General features: G+C 41.0%; 1 protein-coding gene across 1 annotated transcript in view; it reads right to left on the reverse strand.

Annotated features, from left to right (window-relative positions):
* The window catches only part of bsna (bassoon presynaptic cytomatrix protein a), a 293,110-nt gene that overhangs the window by 146,961 nt on the left and 122,309 nt on the right, over positions 1 to 23,840 (reverse strand). The window contains exon 4 of the mRNA XM_060931696.1: positions 12 to 869. Coding sequence (XP_060787679.1) covers positions 12 to 869 — 858 coding nt within the window. The remainder of the gene's footprint in view (positions 1 to 11; positions 870 to 23,840) is intronic.

The following is a 23,840-nucleotide window of genomic DNA, read 5'->3' on the forward strand; positions in this document are numbered from 1 at the left end:
TGATGTGATGCCATTGACTGCTGCTGTTGTTGAAGGTGTTTTTGTGGAGGGACATGTGGACCCTGGGGAAACATTGTTCCTCCTGTTCCTCGTTTGTCTGAACCAGAAGCTCCAGTCATAGCTTTAGCATTAGCATCACTGAAGATTACCTTAGTACCCTGGGTGCCCTGTTGTCGGGCAGATGAGGGTTGTGCTGAGGCTCCTCCTCCAGGAAGTGGATCAACTGAGATTAGTGTGGTTGCCTGGTTCAGCAACGATGCCCCAAAACCAAATAGCTTTGTCAAGCCATCCTGAGGAGGGGTCTCATGTACTGAGGCTGGACGACGAGCCGGGGAACTTCCAGCACTTCGGATATGCTCTGATCGTCCAGCATGGTGAACCGGAGATGTACGGCCAAGGTCTGGCTGTGACGGAGCTTTCGCCAGGCCTGGTAATGGCACAGCACCAGGGTGAGGGATCCGTGAGCTAGCTTGGGATGTGCCTCCTGGGTCTCTCTGCCTAAACTCGACTCTCTGACCCTGGGACCCTGATTGGGATCCTTGATGTGCAATTTGGGAAGGTCCAGTTTGGGTTGAAAGCCCTGTTTTTTGAGGTCCTTTCTGGTAAGGACCAGTAGTTTCACTTTCTGTCTGAGGGCCCATTGAGGCCTGGCTTTGAACCTGTGGTTGGGTTTTGGCATGGGGTTGGGTTTGGGGTTGAGTTTGCAGTTTGGGCTGGGCTGAAGGCTGGGAATGAGGAGGCATCACATGGTCTGCTTTAGTTTGTTGGGAGGAAGAGTGAATCTGCTGCTGACTCTTGGAACGGGGTGTGGTCATATCCATTCCTAGGGCTCTCTGCATCTGACAGTTCAGACACAGCCACTCCTGGACCTGTGTGAACACACACATAAATACAGACACAAATTATGCACATATAGAGTGCTCCAGATCAAAGTGACAACATACAGTATAATAAACAATTATTTATTTAAAAAAAAAACCCCACACAATTAAAAACAACATACTTTCAAGTCTGACATGTATCACTGAAATTGAATGTAAAGATTATGAAAAGCTTGAAGTTACACTATGCTATATTATGAAGCTACAACATGTTGTGGCAGGATATGTCACATACAATGCTGGCAAAGTCTTGCTGTGAGAGTGGGGATTCTCCACCAACTTCAATTACTTATCTCTCTTTCTCCTGCCTGCTTTCCCTTTGGCACTATATGGTTGCCTCAGTTAAGAAGAAGTGACGTTACATGAAAAATTTTATTTCTGTCAGACAAAAAAGCAGGGGGATTTCTGGTTATCATCTCTGGCTATCATCAGAGGAGTGCACCTTAATTATAGTTTGCTGCCTCCCAAAAGAGAGAGAGAGAAAAAAAGTGTGTGTGTGTTTGAAAACGAGAAAGTGTGACATAGAAGGAAAGACAAGAGGAAGAGCTGGATGCGACAGAAACTGATGTCAGCAAATTGCAAGTCAAACTTTTCAACATTTATCATATCAGCTCATCTCTACATTAGTTATCTTTCATACTCTCTTTAACACCCACTGTCTCTTTTTTATTTCCATAATTAACATTATTTCCATTATTGTGCCAGTACGTATAGACTGCTTTTCTACAGAACTACAACTATAAGCCAAAGCTCCAATCCATAATATGCAGCGTTTTATTCTCCCTAGACCTTATAACTCAAATCGTACAGGATTCTTTGCCAAACATATTGATCACTGCAACAACTATTTGAGGTATTCAGTGTTTACTCCATCATCTTTTAATGATGACCTTCAATTTAGTCCTCTCTATCTTTTATCTGGACATAAGGCAACAACACTCTTCATGTTCATCAAGAACTGGTAAATGAGCAGGAAAGAAGTCAATTTAGTTGCTGTGGATGCAGTTTCAGTTAAATCTCGTAGGTTCAGAAGAGTCTGAAATAAGAAGAATTTTAATGTCAGATCTCCAGTGTATACATAATGTTGATATGACAGATTCTTGTCACAGTATAAAATGATCAAAAACACTATTGCACAATAAAAAAAGAGGACATTGTAGTTGAGAATATCCATCCATTCATTATCTGTAGCCGCTTATCCTGTACAGGGTTGCAGACAAGCTGGAGCCTATCCCAACTGACTATGGGTGAGAGGCAGGGTACATCCTGGACAAGTCGCCAGGTCACCACAGGGCTGACACATAGAGACAAATCACCATTCACACCTACGGTCAATTTAGAGCCACCAGTTAACCTAACCTGTATGTTTTTAGACTGTGGGGGGAAACTGGAGCACCTGGAGGAAACCCAGGCAGACACAGGTGCCCCTTTTCCACCAAAGCAGTTCCAGGGCTGGTTCGGGGCCAGTGCTTAGTTTGGAACTGGGTTTTCTGTTTCCACTGACAAAGAACTGGCTCTAGGGCCAGAAAAACCGGTTCCAGGCTAGCACCAACTCTCTGCTGGGCCAGAGGAAAGAACCGCTTATGTCAGCGGGGGGGCGGAGTTGTTAAGACCAACAACAATAACAAGACCGCGAAAGATCGCCATTTTTAAGCGACGAGAAGCAGCGGCTGTACAAATGCGAAGTCATCCATTATTATTATTATTGTTGTTGTTGTTGCTGCTGCTGCTTCTTCCGTGTTGTTTTTGCTTCGATATTCGCGCCAAGGTTTAAGCAAACGTAGCGACGTAACTGACGTATACAGCGACGTAATGACGTATACAGCGACGTAATGACGTGGCTCCGCTTAGCACCGCGAGCGATGGAAAAGCAAACTGGTTCTCAGCTGGCTTGCAAGTTGAATGAGTTGTGAACCAGCACCAGCACTGGCCCCGAACCAGCCCTGGAACTGATTTGGTGGAAAAGGGGTATGGGAGAACATGCAAACTCCACACAGAAAGGCCCCCATCGGCCACTGGGCTTGAACCCAGAACCTTCTTACTGTGAGGCGACAGAGCTAACCACTACCCCACCGTGCCGCCTAGTTGAGAATACAACAGTAAAATGTGATTTCAATGTACACTGTAAACAGGAAGACAGGATATTAATATGCTCATAATGACTAGCCAACTCTTTGTGAGGAATGTCAAAAGTAGCTTGAACAAAAGCATCAAAATAGCTTGATTAGAAAACATAAGATTTCAGGTTTGTGTGTGCTTACGTTTATTTTGGGGGTGTGACACATAATTTAAACTAGATTTTGCAATGTGTAATGTAATGATTACTGAATCAGAATAGAATCTGACAGCATGGTAGTGCAACATGGCTGTCAATTTTGTCTGTTCACACATGCTCGTGCACACTCATACACAGTGCAGGCTGCGCCACTGTTCCATGCCTCTCCCTCTTTCATTTTCAGTCACACGGACACACTAATTTACAGAAAGTTAGAAAGGTGCCAGATGCTATCATCCCATGAACACATTTCAAAATAGCTTTGTTTCACACATTGTTCACATAACACTAACTATAAATCAGCATAAAGCAAGCCAACGATGATGAAACCCAAGTAGCACAAGTCTAATTAGAAATCAGAAATGCAGATATTATTCTTAAATGGAAACCAAAAGTGACAACAGTATTTATGTTTTCTGAATATCATTGCACTATATACAGTGGGATGCAGTACCAAGAATTCATTAGTGAAAAATATATAATTCTTCAAACAAGACTGACATACATGCTCACTAACAGAAGCATGCAGGCTTGTTATTATTTATTTAAAGCAATAGTTATAGGGTAGTTGGTATGTCACTGGATTAACCTCTCTCAGGACCTTAAAGGGGCCAATACAACTGACAGACATAGTAAGATGACAGTCTCATGTAAAGAGCTTTGTCGAGAATTAAATTATTTGACATTTTTGTCTGTGGTACAAGATTATTTTAAAATGGACGGTGGGTTAAGAAGAATCTGAATCTTATCTAATACCCCCAACATAGTCCCCTCCAAAAGTATTGGAATAACAAGGCCATCCCTCCCCCCCAACTGAAGATATATCGGTTTGAAATTAAAAGCAGTAAAAATCAGAAGACGGGATTGGAATCCACAAAGAAATAGAGAAATGAATCACAAAAGTTCTGAAACTAAGATTATTTTAAGCATGCAGTTCCCCTCCTGAAGAGGACTGAATGGAGAAACCCCAAAACAAACAACAACTGAAAGAAGCTCTAGTGCAAGCCCAGAAAAGCATCACAAAAGAAGAGTGCAACAGTTTGGTAATGTTACTGGCTTGATGCAGTTATTGCAAGCAGGGGATTTACAACCAAATATTCTGATTTATTGTCTCATATTCATCTTTTGATCTCAAACACAAATGTGTTCAGTGTTTCACAAAAACAAAATAATTGTCCATTCTTTGCCATTCTATTACTTTCAGAGAGGACTGTATATGAAATAAGCAACCCAAATTTTTTTTTTGCCAAACTGCACCAATAAATACAGACATGACTGGCAGGAACAGCCTCCTGGATCTAAACATGAGCAGTAAAATGTTATGAGACTTTTGAGCAAATCATCAGTAGTCAACAGCAAAGACTTTGTTCAAACACAAGGTTGCTCAGGAGTGGTAACAGAGCACTGTTAGACAAAGGATAATGATTGAGTTTGTAATTGTATCATCAGACTTCAGGCCATATGTTTTGGACACACAAGTAAAGAGAGGGGTAGAGCTGCCATCCTCTCACCACTTGGTGGCTTTGTCGCACTGGACATTGGACCCAAGAGAGCTCCCAAGGTGCTTGGGAGCACATGGCAGAATTCACCTCTCATGTGAGGTCAGATACATTGACTATGAGTGCAGTGAAATTTCTGTCAAAATTATTTGTGTTAAGTCAATACCATTTAAGGTGGGTGCTGGATTAAGTTAAGGGTGCTTCTTCTCTCCACTCCTGTTTGTAGTTTGCATGGAGAGAATATCAAGATATAGGCAAGTTTTGTGAGTTGTCAAGTATGGGTGGCTAAAGAATTCCTCTTATTTGCATAGAAGTTGCTCTCTTGCCACCATGGAAAATTTCACTGTCGAGTGTGAAGTCGTTGGGAAGTATGAGGTCAGGGTTGTCTCCAAGAAAAGAATGCCATGCTCCCTTTAGCTGAGGAGTGAGGCCTTGCCCTTTGTGAAGAGGTTTAAATACCTTAGGATCTTATTCACAAGTGATGGAAAATGAGAGAAATGGATTGGGTCAGCAGCAACAGTATTATAGTTTCTGTACCAGTCTGTGGTGATGAAGCAGAAGCTCTGTTTTCAGAAAAATGTCACTGTTTACTAATTAGTCTACTTCCCTATCCTCACCTATGGTCATGAGCTGTGGGTAGTGATCAAAAGAATAAGGTTACATGCAGTGTGGCAGAAATTAATTTCTCCAGCAGGGGTTATGCACTTACTGTTCAAGATAAGGTAAGGAACTCAACAATGCAGAAGAGCCTCAAAGTGGCTGCTATTTCTCCAAATCAAGAGGAGTCATTTGAGGTGGTTTGGGTGCCTTTTAAGGATGGACCCTGGTCTGGATGGAGAAACAAGTCAGACCTAGGACCCACTGGGGTGATTATATCACACAATTGGCTTGGGACTGTCTGGTGATCCCCCAGCAGATGCTGGAATATGTGTCTAGGGATAAATAAGTCAAGAATGAATAAATGAATGAATGAAGGAATGAAAGAAACACTGGAAGAGCTAAGAGGTTGGCCAGAAAAATAATGCAAACTCTGTGATAAAAACCCCTAATACCACCATAATTTTTATGTAGGGCTAGTAAAAGATGAAATGCTGAGGCTACAGTGTCTGTGGTGAGACTCTGGCAATATGCAAATTTAACAATTTGTTCGACTGCACCAGCAATATTTGTTTCTTATTTGTATAATATCCCCTCATTGCCTGCTTTGTGCTGCTCTTACACCCACAATCTTTTGTGCATGTTTTTCCACATCTTCATAAGAAGGAAAAGAGAGGTGGGTATAATGTCCGTGTTTATTAATACACTATTGATATACTACACAGTTCATGCATATATGGTCATTTCGGAATAACTAAGTTAAATTCTAATAAGCAAAACAAATTTTTACAGAAACATAAGCTCATAGATTAGCTCATTCACTCCCTTAGTGAATAATAAAAAAGGCTAGGGAAAGTATATTGGTAATTTTAAGCAAGCTTATCAAAAACAGGTAGGTGTGTATAACTAAGAACAAGATTGGCAATGTTAAATTCAGCTGCATGTAATTACTGTTATTATAATACTGCAATTATCTCAGCCTTATAAATTTCTTATTTTATCTGGTTGCAAGTGTGGAACATTATTATTATTATTATTATTATTATTATTATTATTATTTTAAAGGACAAGACTCATCCTTTCTTTTATGAATTAATCATTTTAGAGGGTGCTTTTATATCCTATCTGCACCTGTAGGAAACCTGTAAGTGGTGAATGGCTTAAAATGCAGTGAATACGTGAAGGTGTAAAATGAAAATGAACTGTAGCGCTTCAAGAATACAAAATGTCTCGTGTTTTTACAGGCTTATGTATATATTCAAATGGTTTCCGGAACAAAGTGATATACCACAATATAACCCATTATATCCTTTTACCCAGTAGAAGTTACAAAAGGAAATAGACGCATATGCTAAGTGCTTTTCAAGCTGCCATGTTCATCTGGTCTTAGTGGATTATGTGGACTGCTTCTGAGCCAAGAAATGGTTGAGCATATCAAGCCCTCCCACAGAGAACAGCAAATGTTTCCTAGTTCCAGAACACAGTGAACACTCCTAATGAAGGTTCACATAATTAACATTATTTGTGGAATTATTTAACATCAACATTAATACACCTTAGTTAACAAAGTAATTTGTTATTGTATTAGTTGTTTAAATGTTAAGTAAATAATGAACATGCACCAATGTTTCATGCAAATCTAAATCAACAATAATCAATTATGAACTAATTCCAGACCAACAGATTAATAATAATAATAATAATAATAATAATAATAAGAAGAAGAAGAAGAAGAAGAAGAAGAAGAAGAAGAAGAAACAGTATTGAAATTTTCTTATCTTAATGAAATATCAATATTTGGGACAATATTCAGGAAAACCAAAATAATTAGTAGCGATAGCCCTACATGGACAATCAGGTTAATTGATTTTGTTTTCTCCCTACATGGGAAATTAAGAAAGACCTGTTTCAGCAATGGGCACCATGAACATTTGCACATAAACAAAAATTAACATCAAATCTTAGCTATACCCACAAATTATTGCATCAAACTGCAAAAGGAATCATGAAAAATGTAAATTTACTGGCCACATAATTTGTGTATCTGTATTTTCATATGAATATAAGCTTATTAATGAAAATGATTTTTCTCATTTATGTATGCATTTCTGAATATTAACTGGTAATATTAAATTAAATTAACAAAGTTACTGCACCCTCTCTGATATGTATACCAAATTCATCTGTTCTTGACACACAAAAGGACAACAAAACATATACAAGAGACTCTTTGAGGCTATTATTAAATGTTCACTTTGGAAGATGACATTTAATGTCTCTTAAATACAACCCCAATTCCAAAAAAGTAGGACAAAGTACAAATTATAAATAAAAACGGAATGCAATAATTTACAAATTTCAAAAACTGATATTGTATTCACAATAGAACATAGACAACATATCAAATGTCGAAAGTGAGACATTTTGAAATTTCATGCCAAATATTGGCTCATTTGAAATTTCATGACAGCAACACATCTCAAAAAAGTTGGGACAGGGGCAATAAGAGGCTGAAAAAGTTAAAGGTACAAAAAAAGGAACAGCTGGAGGACCAAATTGCAACTCATTAGGTCAATTGGCAATAGGTCATTAACATGACTGGGTATAAAAAGAGCATCTTGGAGTGGCAACGGCTCTCAGACATAAAGATGGGAAGAGGATCACCAATCCCCCTAATTCTGCGCCGACAAATAGTGGAGCAATATCAGAAAGGAGTTCGACAGTGTAAAATTGCAAAGAGTTTGAACATATCATCTACAGTGCATAATATCATCAAAAAATTCAGAGAATCTGGAAGAATCTCTGTGCGTAAGGGTCAAGGCCAGAAAACCATACTGGGTGCCCGTGATCTTCGGGCCCTTAGACGGCACTGCATCACATACAGGCATGCTTCTGTATTGGAAATCACAAAATGGGCTCAAGAATATTTCCAGAGAACATTATCTGTGAACACAATTCACCGTGCCATCCGCCATTGCCAGCTAAAACTCTATAGTTCAAAGAAGAAGCCGTATCTAAACATGATCCAGAAGCGCAGACATCTTCTCTGGGCCAAGGCTCATTTAAAATGGACTGTGGCAAAGTGGAAAACTGTTCTGTGGTCAGACAAATCAAAATGTGAAGTTCTTTATGGAAATTAGGGACGCCGTGTCATTTGGACTAAAGAGGAGAAGGACGACCCAAGTTGTTATCAGCGCTCAGTTCAGAAGCCTGCATCTCTGATGGTATGGGGTTGCATTAGTGCGTGTGGCATGGGCAGCTTACACATCTGGAAAGACACCATCAATGCTGAAAAGTATATCCAGGTTCTAGAGCAACATATGCTCCCATCCAGACAATGTCTCTTTCAGGGAAGACCTTGGATTTTCCAACATGACAATGCCAAACCACATATTGCATCAATTACAGCATCATGGCTACGTAGAAGAAGGGTCCGGGTACTGAACTGGCCAGCCTGCAGTCCAGATCTTTCACCCATAGAAAACATTTGGTGCATCATAAAACGGAAGATACGACAAAAAAGACCTAAGACAGTTGAGCAACTAGAATCCTACATTAGACAAGAATGGGTTAACATTCCTATCCCTAAACTTGAGCAACTTGTCTCCTCAGTCCCCAGACGTTTACAGACTGTTGTAAAGAGAAAAGGGGATGTCTCACAGTGGTAAACATGGCCTTGTCCCAACTTTTTTGAGATGTGTTGTTGTCATGAAATTTAAAATCACCTAAGTTTTCTTTTTAAATGATACATTTTCTCAGTTTAAACATTTGATATGTCATCTATGTTCTATTCTGAATAAAATATGGAATTTTGAAACTTCCACATCATTGCATTCCGTTTTTATTTACAATTTGTACTTTGTCCCAACTTTTTTGGAATCAGGGTTGTAAAACGTGTTTTTCTTTTTTTTTTCAGGCCAAATATCAGGCTCACTTAGGCTACAAAAACCCACTACATTTCAAACAGCTCACTGTGTTGCTTTTTCAATTAGAGTCGTGATGAGTTTGATTGGGGCAGCACAATGGTTCAGGGATTAGCACTGTTGCCTCAAAGCAAGAAGGTTTTGGGCTCAAACTTTGTAGCCAACTTGTGCCTTTCTGTGTGGAGTTTGCATGTTCTCCCTGTGCCTGTATGGGTTTCCTCTGGGTGCTCTGGTTTCCTTCCACAGTCCAAAGACATACTGATTAGGTCAACTGGCTCGTCTAAATTGTGAATTGGTGTGAATGTTTGCTTATCTCTGTGTTAGCCCTGTGATAGATTGGTGACCTCCCCAGGGTGTACTCTGCCTCTCGCCCAATGTCAGCTGGGATTGGCTCCCAGCTTCTCCCCCAACCCTGATGGATAATCAGTATATGGCTGTTTTACCATCAGGGTATACTTTTCGGGTCCACAATAGTCCAAAAATCAAACCTCAGATTTTTGTGTTTCTTTGCCTCCAAAAATGACCTTTTGAGATGGAAATTAACGGTGCATAATTTCAGAGCTATGGTCATATACTGAGCATAATACTTGTGGTGAGAAGACAGCATATAGTGTATTTCTAAAATGTACCCATTTTCTTATAGCCCAGAAGAGTAAGGTATACAAAGTGGAAAACTGTTGAAATGTTCAAGTACTGTGCAGCAATGTGGTAACTGTAATAACAACTGAAGTGGTAACAATCCTTTTGGCTTTCTGGAGCGGACACTTTTTGATGAACATATATTTCAACCAGCGGCACAGTGGTGTAGTGGTTAGCGCTGTCGCCTCACAGCAAGAAGGTCCGGGTTCGAGCCCCATGGCCAGCGAGGGCCTTTCTGTGCGGAGTTTGCATATTCTCCCTGTGTCCGCGTGGGTTTCCTCCGGGTGCTCCGGTTTCTCCCACAGTCCAAAGACATGCAGGTTAGGTTAACTGGTGACTCTAAATTGACCGTAGGTGTGAATGGTTGTCTGTGTCTATGTGTCAGCCCTGTGATGACCTGGCGACTTGTCCAGGGTGTACCCTGCCTCTCACCCATAGTTAGCTGGGATAGGCTCCAGCTTGCCTGCGACCCTGTAGAACAGGATAAAGCGGCTAGAGATAATGAGATGAGATGAGATATTTCAACCACATGTGAAGCTCTGCTGCAATTGTGTCTTGCATCTGTTTCAGGTCCTGTTTTTTTTTTTACTATGCAACAACAAAGGATTGTGCTTCAACAGAGACAAATATGCTCTTAAAATCATTTACATCCTCATCATAGGGTGAGTGTTTTCTGGAGAGGACATTTTTGATGGACAAAGGATACTGTCAGAGGCACTTAGTTTACAAAAAAATGCAACTTTCATTTAAATATCTTTCTATTGTGAATGAAAGTATACATCCTAAAGTAAAGTTAGTGCTAGTTAGTGCTAAAAATGGAATTCTGAATTTAACCAGTGAAATCTAAGTGTAATATTTAAAGGAGAATTAAATGAACTGACCACAATGTCAAAGCTAAGCCTACATTTGACTCTTATAAACATATTTATAAGATCTTATAAGATGCATTACTGCTGTACACAGGGTTCATGTGTCCCTATAAAAAAAGGTTTAAGAAACCCCAGTATATATATATATATATATATATATATATATATATATATATATATATATTAGTGCTGTCAAGCGATTAAAATATTTAATCGCGATTAATGTCGCGACAGTCATAGTTAACTTGCGATTAATCGCAATTTAATCGCACATTTTTGTCACATAAAAAACCATTGTAATTCTCTTATCAGCATAAAAAAGTGAATGGGCTTGCTTTGTACCAATGGTTTTTTTTTATTGCAAAGCATAACACGTCTTGACACAGCCACTGCAAAGTGAAACCTAAGCCGAGCACCGCCGCGGGGCTAGCAAGAGAACCATGAGTGAAATGATCTACTGTTTGAATTAGTCTACAATTCTAATCAGAGAGATAGGTTACACAGTGACGGTAGGCTTGACATGCTTGATTATAATATAAAGTACACTATTATATTAAGTTTAAGTTGTTCGTTGATAAATATTGCATTGAGTCTGATCTTTACTGTTTCAGCTCACTTAACACATTTTGTACTTTTACACTTTCTGCCTGTTGATGCGTTGCGCTGTCCAATCAGAGGCGGCCAAATTTGCATATTACAGGAAGGATTTCTGGGATAGCATTGAGTTTACAGTTCAGAGGGATCTGGCTTCTTTAGACGCTGTCTTCTTAAAACTGAATAAATATTTAAAAAGAGCCAAATTAGCCAGTCTTTTGAACGGCTCTTTTCAAAGAACGGATCACAAAGATGTGGATCCCATCAAAGAGCCATAAATCCCATCTCTACTAGCGGGCCCTGCCCACGCTGGTTCTTGGGGGGGTTCTTGTCAAAAATTATCACCGTTAAAATTGAGTCAAGTTAACGCGTTAATAACGCGACATTTTTGACAGCACTAATATATATATATATATATATATATATATATATATATATATATATATATATATATATATATATAAAAGACCTAGTTGCAGGAGTTAGTTGGTGTTATTCAAAAAGACAACCATGATTGTGAAACAGCCTTGTAGATAATGGATGGATGGATGGATGGATGGATGGATGGGATGATTTAGATTGCTGCAGGGAAGTTGTTCAACATCATAAGTTGAAAAATTGGCTTCTTTCATCTCAAGTAACAAATGTTTTAGCTAATCCAGTAATGATGTCTCTGTCCTCATGTTTTGGCTTTGCGCTCTTGAAAGTATCTTTGAATCCATTAGGACTCATGCATTAGTGGCAATAATGCTGCAGCTGCCAATGTACTTTTTCAATAAAGATGAATCCAGTTTGTGTTGATTATAATTTTGCTGTGAGCAACTGGTCAGTTTGTTCTCATCCTCACTGAATACATCAGTGCCAACCATTACAAATACACTACTAAACTACTTTTTCCTTCCTCCTACTAGTTATCTCATCTCATTATCTCTACCCGCTTTATCCTGTTCTACAGGGTCGCAGGCAAGCTGGAGCCTATCCCAGCTGACTACGGGCGAAAGGCGGGGTACACCCTGGACAAGTCGCCAGGTCATCACAGGGCTCTACTAGTTATTATTATTATTCATCTCATCTCATCTCATCTCATCTCATCTCATCTCTAGCTGCTTTATCCTGTTTTACAGGGTCGCAGGCAAGCTGGAGCCTATCCCAGCTGACTACGGGCGAAAGGCGGGGTAAACCCTGGACAAGTCGCCAGGTCATCACAGGGCTCTACTAGTTATTATTATTATTATTCATCTCATTTCAAAACCTGTTCATATTTTATTTTTGACTCTGTCCACACCCATAAATTAAAAACATTATTTCTACATTACTTACCACTGCAGGATCACACTGACACTCTAGAAAATCTTTATTTTGCTATATTTAAGTGAGCCACTGAGTTGCATGTCAATTGTGGAATTTACGTCTAAAATTTAACCATTCTTTCCATGATATATATTGAACTTTATACTGCTTATAATGGGAATTTTCAACAAAAATAAGAAAATGCAACAATTTTAACTATTTAAAATTGCTGTCAATTATTAAAGGCAAAAATGCTGCAATAGGCTTTGAGCACTGCCTTGTTTGATGTATAATTTATTATGCTGTCCTAAAAACAGATTAACCTCAGACATGTGGTTCAAGCCTATACACTTAAACAAATATACAAATATTTTATACAAACACACAAACACGAATGCTATGATTTGGATACTGTGAAAGCAGGGGTATGGTCGAATTCCAGTTTGGGAATGGAGAGTGGAGCCAGGAGAGATGAATGGTAAGGATGTGTGTCTATGAGGGATTATTATTAATGAGTGTTCTGTGTTGCAGTGAGCATCAATCATCAAGTGGGGAAAGCGGAGAGCAACAGGGGGCAAAGAGAGCTGAGAGCCGAGGAATTGTGTGTGCACGTGTGTGTGTGTGTGTGTGTGTGTGTGTGTGTGTGTGTGTGTGTGTGTGTGCACGCAAAGAGAGAAATTAAAAGCTGCTGAAAAGTGGAAAGAAAATAAAATGCATGTTAAGTTTCACTTACCTGCTTCCTACCTCTTCACTACCCAAACCCTACATTCCATGCTGGTCTTAAAACCCAGGAAAGTAAAGCTGAATTGCTGTCATGGAGTCTTCACCCATTGAGGAGATCATCCATACCCTTTACAGCATTTATCAGAAGCAACATCAAGCCCTCATCACGATGCAGGCAGAACAAGAGAAGCGGTTCTAGCCACTGCTCCAGACCCAGGAGGAAGATCAGCAAGTGCTCGATACAGCCAGCAGGTACCAATCACAATCAGTGCAAGCATGGCCCATGTCATGCTGATGATGTGTCCATGTTTCAAGCATGCCAGGGAAGTGTGGGGTTGGCCAACCTTGCAGTGGGCAGTCAGTCTGTAGGGGGAGGCCCAGCTCATGACCCAGCAGCTCCCCATCACCAACCTGCTGGAATACCCAAACCTCAAGCAGGCAATCTTGGAACAGTTTGACCACACCCTGGAGCAACATGTCAGCAGTTTCACTCTGCTAGGTAAGCTCAGGTGACTATTTGCTTTTGCCCAGTAGCACTGTGAAACTTGCTAATGATGGCTGCTAGTGCATGACCCCGATGGAATCAACAGTGCAGTAGTGCTGGAGTAGTTCATTGCCTGGCTACTGGAAAGGACAGTGTAGTGGGCCCAGTGCCACTGCCCGGTGTCGCTGGATGAGACAATCCAGCTGGCAGAGAACTACTTGGCAAAGTTTCCTGGGACAGGCAGACACCCAACCCCTTCTCTCTCTCGCTCTTTCTCTCGTGCTTCCCCTTCTTCTCCCCACCCTCCTCCAACCAGACCTCAATTATCCAATGCATGGTTCAAGTAGCAGCATTAGGCACAGCACACCAGGTGAAGATGAAATGTATGCATAGGGATGTGCTTGGGAATGCTCTATTGGCTGTCATGATTCAGTTCTGTGGACAAAATAAAGAGATAGAGGCAATGGTTTGTCCTCAATTCACCCATCCACTAATTCTAGGGACAAATGGGCCAGGATTTCAGACATTATTGAGGGAAATGTTAGTGGACCTGTCCTGCAGTAATGGATGATTGGGGAATCTAGCTCAGCATTGGTGGGGGAGATGGTGCTGGAGCCATCAATATCAGCTCTGCATTAGGGGGACACAGAGGGTGGGGAGGGCTCTGTTCCTTCACTTTTCAAAGGTATTCCCTCCAGCCCTTTGGCACAGTCATGAAATGAGACCATGAGGCATGCCTTTGATCAGGCAAAAACCACCAATGGGCAGATAACTCAGACTTATATTCTGTTAACAAACCAATATTTTTCACTTATTCAAGACAAGTTATATCAAGGGATGCAGGATACAAACTAAAGACGAAATGACCCAGTTCACGGTCCCAAGGAGCTGTTGGGAAATTTTATTCCAAGTGACTTACTATAATCCAGTGATGGGGCACTGAGGACAGGACAAAATGCTGAACTGTCTCATGGCTTATTTTGATTGGCCAGACATTCATGGTTATGTTTGCAGGTGGTGTGTGACATGTCATGAATGTCAGCTGGTGCATCTACCATCCATCCATCCATCCATCCATCCATCCATCCATCCATCCATCCATTATCTATAGCCGCTTATCCTGTCCTACAGGGTCGCAGGCAAGCTGGAGCCTATCCCAGCCTACTCAGCTGGGATACCAGCCATTCCAAAAGTTCTATTGTGCCCTCTTCTATTAATCGAGGTCCCCTTTGAAAGAATTCTTATGGACCTCATCAGGCCATTAGACTGGACTGCACGGGGGCATCATTTTGTGTTAGTGTTAATGGACTATGCAGTGTGATACCCAGAAGCCATGCCTCTGCACAAAATTTCCACACACAGTCTTGTGGAGGAACTCTTCCATTTTATCCCCCAAATCAAGATCCTGAAAGAGACCCTGACTGATCAGGGCACTACATTTGTGTAATGCATTCTTTGCAAACTGTCCAAATTATTGATCATTATAGATTAGGGATAAAATTAGTTCATGTTTAAAGTCTGTAAAATTTCTGTAAAGCTGCTTTGCGACAATGTCTGTTGTTAAAAGCACTATAAAAATAAACTTGACTTATTAGGGATTAAACTGATTCATAACAGTGAGAACACTTAAGAACATGATTCATAAGTTCATTTATTCATAAGTTTGTTGATGCTCAGAATTGTGATAAGTGGCTTGAACCCCTGTTATTTTAAGTACAAGAGTTCCTACAAGCTTCCACATGGTTTTCCCTAGTTGAATTATTGTACGGGCACAAGCCTCACAGCATCTTAGACATCTTTCGGGGGAGGAGGGACCTTCTAGTAGTAAAAATGAAATTCAGTAAGTTCTAGGCCTGAGATCAAAACTCCACACATTGTGGCAATTAACACAGCAGCAACAGCTACAAGCACAAGAACACCAATCCTGGCTGTATAACGGGACGCTCAGCTATGGAAATTCTCACAGGGAGATAAAGTCCTTGTGTACCAAGGTCAAGCTCCAAATTACTCATCAAGTCCCAAGGGCCCATTGAGGGCAGGGATGTTGACTATGAGTTGAAAGTAATGGATAGAAGTAGGGTGCAACAGATATACCACCTCAATCTACTTAACCATGGGAAGAGGTGGTCCCTGTGGCTTTGGTGATAGTCATTCTGGAGAGGGAGAAGCTGGGACTGGAGGTAAATCTACAAATGTCAGCTCAATGCACCCTGGTCCCTTGTAAAGATCATCTTTTGCCATCCCAAATTTCAGCAGTTGCCAAGTTGAAGGCAAAAATTTTTTATGTGGTCTTGCCTCTACCCAGTTACACTCACTGCAGAGAACACCATATTGAAATGCCACAAGGGGTGGTGGTACGCAGCCACCCCTATCATCTGCCCAAACACAAGAAAAATGTGGTTTGGGATGAACTTCATGCTATGCTCAACATGGGAGTAATCAAAGAGTCCCACAGTGATTGGAGCAGCCCAGTGGTCTTAGTGCCCAAGACCGATGAGACAGTCTTGTTCTCTATGTATTTTAGAAAAGTCAAAACAGTGTTTAAATTTGACACATACCCGATGCCTCGCATTATAAAACTACTCGACCGATTAGGTGTGGCTCACTTTTATTCAACACTGGATTTAACCATCTGGGGTTGAGAGCTTCGCTGGCAAAACTCGGCAGGTTTAGAACGAGTAGGTCATGTATTTAGATAAATATCTTCAAGGGTTTTTCATCAAACAAGCATGATAAACATATTGACAGAAACTTTGTACTTTACACTTTCCTATGTGCCCACTGCCAAATAATATTATATTTTTTAAAATACCTAAATTAGATGAAACATAAAACTTGTCACCTTACTCAGTCACACTGGCATTGAAGCACTGAGAGCCCATTTACACATTCATAAAAGACTATTCACATGGTAATGGAATGATAATCACTTTCAGTCTTTCGGTTTCCATTGGTTTCTCTTTCGCGGTGGGAAAACCCACCATAAACAGGATAAAATCTGTCAGACACAGTTCAGGCTATTTGGAGGTAAAACTTGTTGCAAGATGGCAAGCGGATTTTATGCGCTTCGGATGATTCAGGACAGTGATTCAATTCATTATGCATTTCATGATTCAGGACAGCGATTCAATTTCAGGACAGCGAATCAATTCATGATTAATTTCATGATTCAGGACAGCAATTTGGTTAAATCTTGAGAACTGCGACGCGGTGCCTTTTTTTTTTTAACTTCGACTTGATCCAGCCAAAGATCAGCTCGAGTAAGCGTAAATATTTTATCTATTTCTGATGAGCAGATCGGTTGATATGTGTGTGCTGTAGCGCATACACAGGAAAAATGACTGAGCAGTTTTTCCAGAGTTAAAAGTATTTTCCTTAAAAATAGTTAATTTTGCTCTATTTTGAGTTTAGAGAGTAAAATTTGGAGTTGGAGTGGGAGAAAAATTACACAGTAACTGTGTAACAGAGTAACAGAGTTGGTTGTGGCTTTGAACTGAGTAAAATAGTACAAGAGCTGGGTACCGTTAAGAACAGAGGAGTCGCGAGGGTGACTGTGCCTCCAGTCTCAGAAATCCAGACCACTGAACCCATGTAACTCAGCTGGATTAAGCTGAACGATGTGGAATGCCAAAGGTGTTAAATGGATAAATTATGCTTTTACTATGGCAGTACTCAACAAAAGGTTGTACATTGCTCCTCACAGCCCCCATCAAAGTTCCACAATCCATTCTTGAATGAGCACCGTTCATATCTTACTCCAACATGGTGAATCGAGCCAGATTCCTTTCTGGCCCCAATTTTGTACTGTTAGCTCAGATAACACACTCAGGAAATGTGCATTCCTTTATAGTGCTGATTGACTCTGGTGCAGCTGGGAACTTCACTGATGGCACCCTCACCACAAAGCAATAGTAGCTATTACAGCCACTACAACAGCCCTTGAAAGTACAAGCCCTGGAGCGAGGACCCATAGACTCAGGCTACATCCACACGACAACGGCAACGAGATGTTATTTAAAAATATATCGCGTCCAAATGGGCAACAATCAGTAAAATATCAGGTCCATATGGCAACGCAACGCTTGCTGAAAACGATGCAATACACATGCCACACCTCTAGGGGCGCTGTAAGACGGTCCCTTCGGAGACACCAGAACAATAGAAATAAGGACGCATGCGCATAAACTATTATGTGCGAGACTTCATATTAGCCACAAAGTCAGGAAAATCTGTTTGTAAAATTACATTATAATGACCAAATACAATGAAAAGTATTTTTCCAGTCTCACCTGTGAAAGGTAATCCCATGTGATCTCATTTGGATGGCAAACCTGTTGGTACAGTTAAACGCATCTTTATTCTCCGCTTTGACCTCTCCAAAATGGCGGCGAGGATGACATGATTCTACGCGGAAGGCGGCGTCTTCAATGGTCCGGAATAAATTGAATGATACACGTTGATGGATTAATTTGTTGTTTCTCACCTGTGAAAGGTAATCCCATATGATCTCGTTTGGACGGTAAACCTGTTGGTACAGTTAAACGCAGCACATGAATCTTTATTCTCCGCTTTGACTTATCCAATATGGCGACGAGGATGACGTATGGTTCTACGCGGAAGGCGGCGTCTTTAATAGTCCGGAATAAATTGAATGATACACGTTGATGGATTAATTTCTTCTACGCCCTTTTTGAGGAATGTATTGTAGGACTTAAACCCACATCTGAAGAGGTGAGATCGCTCCTTTTTTTCCCTATTTTTGCTGGCGGGATTGACTCTGCCCTAAGGGCAGAGTCTCTCTCTCTCACTTTGCACCATTACACAATAAATATTCACAGTGAAAATATTTTGTAAGCGCGTTTCATGAACCAAGTTATAGGATTTGTTGACAACTTGCATCGAGTTCGTTACACTTCTACCCGGCGTGAAGCACTCACTTTCATGTGGTTGTGATGTCATCATAAACAAATCCATTCTACTCATCCAGACGACTTCACAACGGCAACGTTGCCAGATCTTTCCACTCTGGAACCCGTTCTCAAAAAGATTGCGTTTTGGGCACCCAAAACGCCGGTGCCGTGTGGACGCCAGGCCTAAACGATAAGCAATTGTATCAGAGTCACCTGAATCCGTTGCCATGTGGACAGGGCCTCAGTCATCCATCCTCATCACCATCACTACCAAGTTCCCAGCGGTGTTGGGCTTCCTATGGATGCAGACTCATGGCTCTCGGATCTCCTTGAAGGAACATGAACTCATGCGCTGGTTGGCACGCTGTCATGCCAAGTGTTTCCATATGCCCTCCATAAATGTGGCCTCAACTACCACAGAAAGCCCAGAAACCTAAGTCCTTATGGAAATCCCTGTGGAGTGTCAAGAGTTCTGTTAGGTTTTCGACAAGACCAAGGCCAGTGGGCTCCCAATGCACTGCCTATATGACTGTGCCATCAAATTACTAGCAGGAGCCAGAAGAGGTCCTCAAATAAGGGTACATATGCCGTTCCATCTCCAGTACCAGCAGGCTGCTTCTTTGTTGAGAAATAAAAGGGGTGGCCATGTACGGTATCAACTATCGTGGCTTGAATCAAGTCACAGTAAAGTACTGTTGTCCCCTGCCTCTGGTCCCTGCAGCTCCTGAACAATTACAAGAGGCCAAAATCTTCACTAAACTTGACCTGGAAAGCACCTACAACCTAGTGCATATTCATGAAGGGGGCAAGTGGAAGACAGCTTTCAGCACCACTTCTGGCCATTTCAAAAACTCTGTAATGTTATGTGAGCTATCTTCGGTGCCAATCTTTCAGTGATTTAGAAATGATGTCTTACAGGGTATGTTGGGGAACATTTATCATTACGTATGTGGATGACATCCTGATTTATTCCCCAGACAAAGCTATATGTATCCAGCAAGCCAAGAGCATGTCAATGTCTTGGCTCTCAAACATTTGCTCTATATGAAATGTGAGTTTCATGTGCACAAGGTGGCATTTCTGGGATACATCACTGGGCCAAAGGGGGTGCTCATGAACCTTTTTCCGGGTTTCACCAACTTTTATCAACAATTCATCCAAGGACTTAGCATCATCCCCACAAAATGCCCTACTGAAAGAAGAACAGTTGCAATGGAACCTATCAGCAGACTAAGCTTGCACAAGACTCAAAGAACATTTCACTTCAGCACCTATACTAAAACACCCCGAGCCCTCCAAACCATTCATCGTGGAGGTAGATGCTTCCAAAAAAAAAGTCTCAGACCATTCTCTCACAGACGTTTGGAGAAAAGGCCAAGCTCATCTACAATCAGTCCTACCATCAGTCTCGGATACAGCAGAACTGGTATTCAATCACATGTTTTGGTACTTTTGCATCCCAGAGTGACCAGAGAGCCCAATTCACATCTGGAGTTTGACGAGTATTTATGAAAAAACTAGGTGTCTCAGTAAGCCTGACATCAGGCTATCATCCCCAAGTAAATGGCCAAGTGGAGAGGGCAAACTGGGAGATTGGGCACTTCCTGCACACCTTTTACATCAACAACCAGGAGGACTGGGCTACAATTCCTCCTAAGGACTGAATATGTGCAAAATTCCCTCAGACATTCAACGACAAACTCATGCTGTTCTAGTATGTCCTGGGGTACCAACCAATCTGGCACATCACTATATTTGCCCTTTTAAAATTCTACAATGCATAAACAAAGTCACTTACAAACTTGAACTGCCCCTCCACAGATGCCTAGCCCCTTCAGTTCAAGTCTCCCATCTTATACCGGTCACTGTAGGTCACAGAAGGCATTTCTCTCTACCTGGACATCAAAAGTGAACCAGCTTATGACATCAAGGAAATAATAGACTCACGGCACAGAGAATAATCTACAGTACCTTCTTGAATAGGAGGGTTATGGACCTGAGGAGAGATGCATTTTGACACTGCTTCTGCAATATGTAATGGTCTTAATTGCAACTTTCAGTAAAGCGCACTACACATGCACCTGTACGTATCTACCACTGTGAAAGCATACAGGTGTTCCTAATAAAGTTTTCAGTGTTGTTGTATCATTAAAATAAACACCAACAAAAGGTAAATTTCTAAAATAAAAAAATAAATAAAACAAGTTGGCACAAGAAATTCAAGACACCTCCAATGTAAAATGAGCTATACTTTTTTAAGTATCAATATCTGATTAGCAGTACTTGGTAATACTCAGTTTCAAATAGCAATCTTAGCCTAGAATAAGTGTGAAGTAATTTGAAGACATTGATGCAACATAATTTTTTGGAGTATGGTTAAATTGACATGGAATAACCCATGTGTGTCTTTACTGTATATCATTATTCCTCTGTCCCATTACAATGGGGCTAAACAACACATCACTTCTCCTCTCTTCTTGCATTCTCACATCTTTGTTACAGGCAAAGCTGCCTGGGTTCCTGGCGGCCAGACAACCAAGCCATGTTTAGCTTGGCACTGTGGCAGATGGGCACATGTATATATCTGAGAATTAGCCAGCATGTGAGCTCACCAGGACACTTCTGTTAGCTAAATTAAACCATAAACCTTGAAAAACACGGAAATAATTATCCAGAGCAAAATTGCAAAATCCAACTATATGGACTACTGTAAGGTACTTATATATATCTGCATTTCAATCTCATGGAGCCTTTTTATGGAGAGCCACACTATTTAAAATAAGAAATGACTGGTAGATACAGTCATTTCTTAAGTCTTGAGACAGTACTGAGTGATTACTCAAGAACAGACTTCACCCCACGGGTACAACTGAAGCAAATTGATCTTACAAACCAAAGCACATAAACCATGAAATGAGATTTATTGATTCATTTCATTATTGGCTTCCTTTTTCCAGAGGCTACGCCAGCCCTAACAATGGTCACAGCAACATTTGTTTGTAAAATCAATAATTATAGGGACAATGTTAAAACTAGGAACAATACCTGCACCTGATATATCTTTGTCCTCCACAAACCTGTACTAAAGGACAGAAGAACTAGTCTCTAAATTGTCTCTAAGTCTCTAAATTGTCTCTAGGTCTGACTGCGTGCATTGTGATCTGTGATTTTTGGGTGTGTCCCTGCCTCATGTCCAGTGTTCCTAGGGTGGACTCTGTGTTTGCCATGTCCCTGATCAAGATGAATTTGTTACTGTGGATGAATGACTGAAGGTGGACTTAAAATTACGACAGGTTGTATTTTCTGACAGGTTACATAAATTCTTACATCTATATTATAGCAAACATCAAAGAAATGAACCTCTCTCTCTCTCTCTCTCTCACACACACACACACACACACACACACACACACACACACACACACACACACACACACACACACACACACTTTAGTTCTGTCACGCCTTCACACGCTTGAGCTTGGCATGACTCAAGGGTCCGCTCTCATCTACGCACACGGAGCACGTTGTGCATGCTCTTGGGACCCGTTCATTATGGAAAACACAAGTTGCTGAGTTGAGCACAATCAGTATGCGCATATAAGGACACTGTTTACAAGAGGACTTTACGAAGTATTATCACTATCTCTGTCACCATAGTTATTTATATTATCATGTTTGTTTCTGGGGCGGCACGGTGGTGTAGTGGTTAGTGCTGTCGCCTCACAGCAAGAAGGTCCGGGTTTGAGCCCCGTGGCTGGCGAGGGCCTTTCTGTGCGGAGTTTGCATGTTCTCCCCGTGTCCGCGTGGGTTTCCTCCGGGTGCTCCGGTTTCTCCCACAGTCCAAAGACATGCAGGTTAGGTTAACTGGTGACTCTAAATTGACCGTAGGTGTGAATGTGAGTGTGAATGGTTGTCTGTGTCTATGTGTCAGCCCTGTGATGACCTGGTGACTTGTCCAGGGTGTACCCTGCCTCTCGCCCGTAGTCAGCTGGGATAGGCTCCAGCTTGCCTGTGACCCTGTAGAACAGGATAAAGCGGCTAGAGATAATGAGATGTTTGTTTCTAGCTCTGGTTAATGACTTTGTTTTGTTTCATTTATTTTTGTAACTCTGATCTTGCCTCACGTTTTTGTATCTGTATAGCATGGCTGTAAATCAACACCTTCCTACATTTACATCAGGGGGAAGCCGTGGCCGAATGGTTAGAGAAGCAGCAGCTTTGGGACTAAAAGGTCACCGATATGATTCCCTGGCCCAGCAGGAATGGCTAAAGTGCCCTTGAGTGAGGCACCAAACCCCTAACTGTTCCCCAGGCAAATCTGGGTGTGTTGTACATCGCTCTGCATAAGAGCGTTTGCTAAATGCCATTAACATAATGTAATGTAATGTAATGTAATAAATCCACATCTACCACCACTTACCTGACAAGTTCACATATATTGTTATTAAATATTTACTTGGCACAGCTGGGAGTGGGCTTACTATACATTTTATAAAGTACTTCTGTATAAAATATTTCATCACTGACATCCAGAAGCAAAAATTAAGAGCAGCTCATACTCATAAGAAGTTCAACTCCGAATAAGCAGAGACAGGCCTAAAGCAGAGACATTTCTCAGTTATGAGTGATTCTGACCTTGGCTTTAAACACATTCTTCCTATGCAATATCAGCTCAAGCAAGGAACAGTAAGTCCAGCACAACTGTCTGGCGGTTCAATCTAATCACACATTGTCATGTTGAAATTTCTAGTTTGGGCTGTAAATACACTTGGGAAAAATATGGAATATAATTTGAGGCTAGAAATAAACATATTAACAAATGTTATTCATTAATTAATAACATTGTCCATTTAAAGTTAATGTAAACTTTTCTTGCACAGACGAGACAACATCTTCATTCGAGTCACTGATTGTCTGGAGGGCCAAATTTGTTATGGATAAATCTGAGAGTTAACGTAAAGTGAGCCTTGAGTGTAGTGAATGAATGCTCTATCAGCTTATCTTTTATAAGGTGGCCAGATTTTCATCATAGGAAAGTAAAATTAATAAAAATTTTGGCATTATTTTATTCATCCAACTCTAAATAAAAAAATATAGCATAAATAGCCTACATCCCATGCACACATTTCTATTGTCGCATCCGTGCCAGAATC

This window comes from Neoarius graeffei, chromosome 10, assembly GCF_027579695.1.
Source record: "Neoarius graeffei isolate fNeoGra1 chromosome 10, fNeoGra1.pri, whole genome shotgun sequence".
NCBI lineage: Eukaryota > Metazoa > Chordata > Actinopteri > Siluriformes > Ariidae > Neoarius > Neoarius graeffei.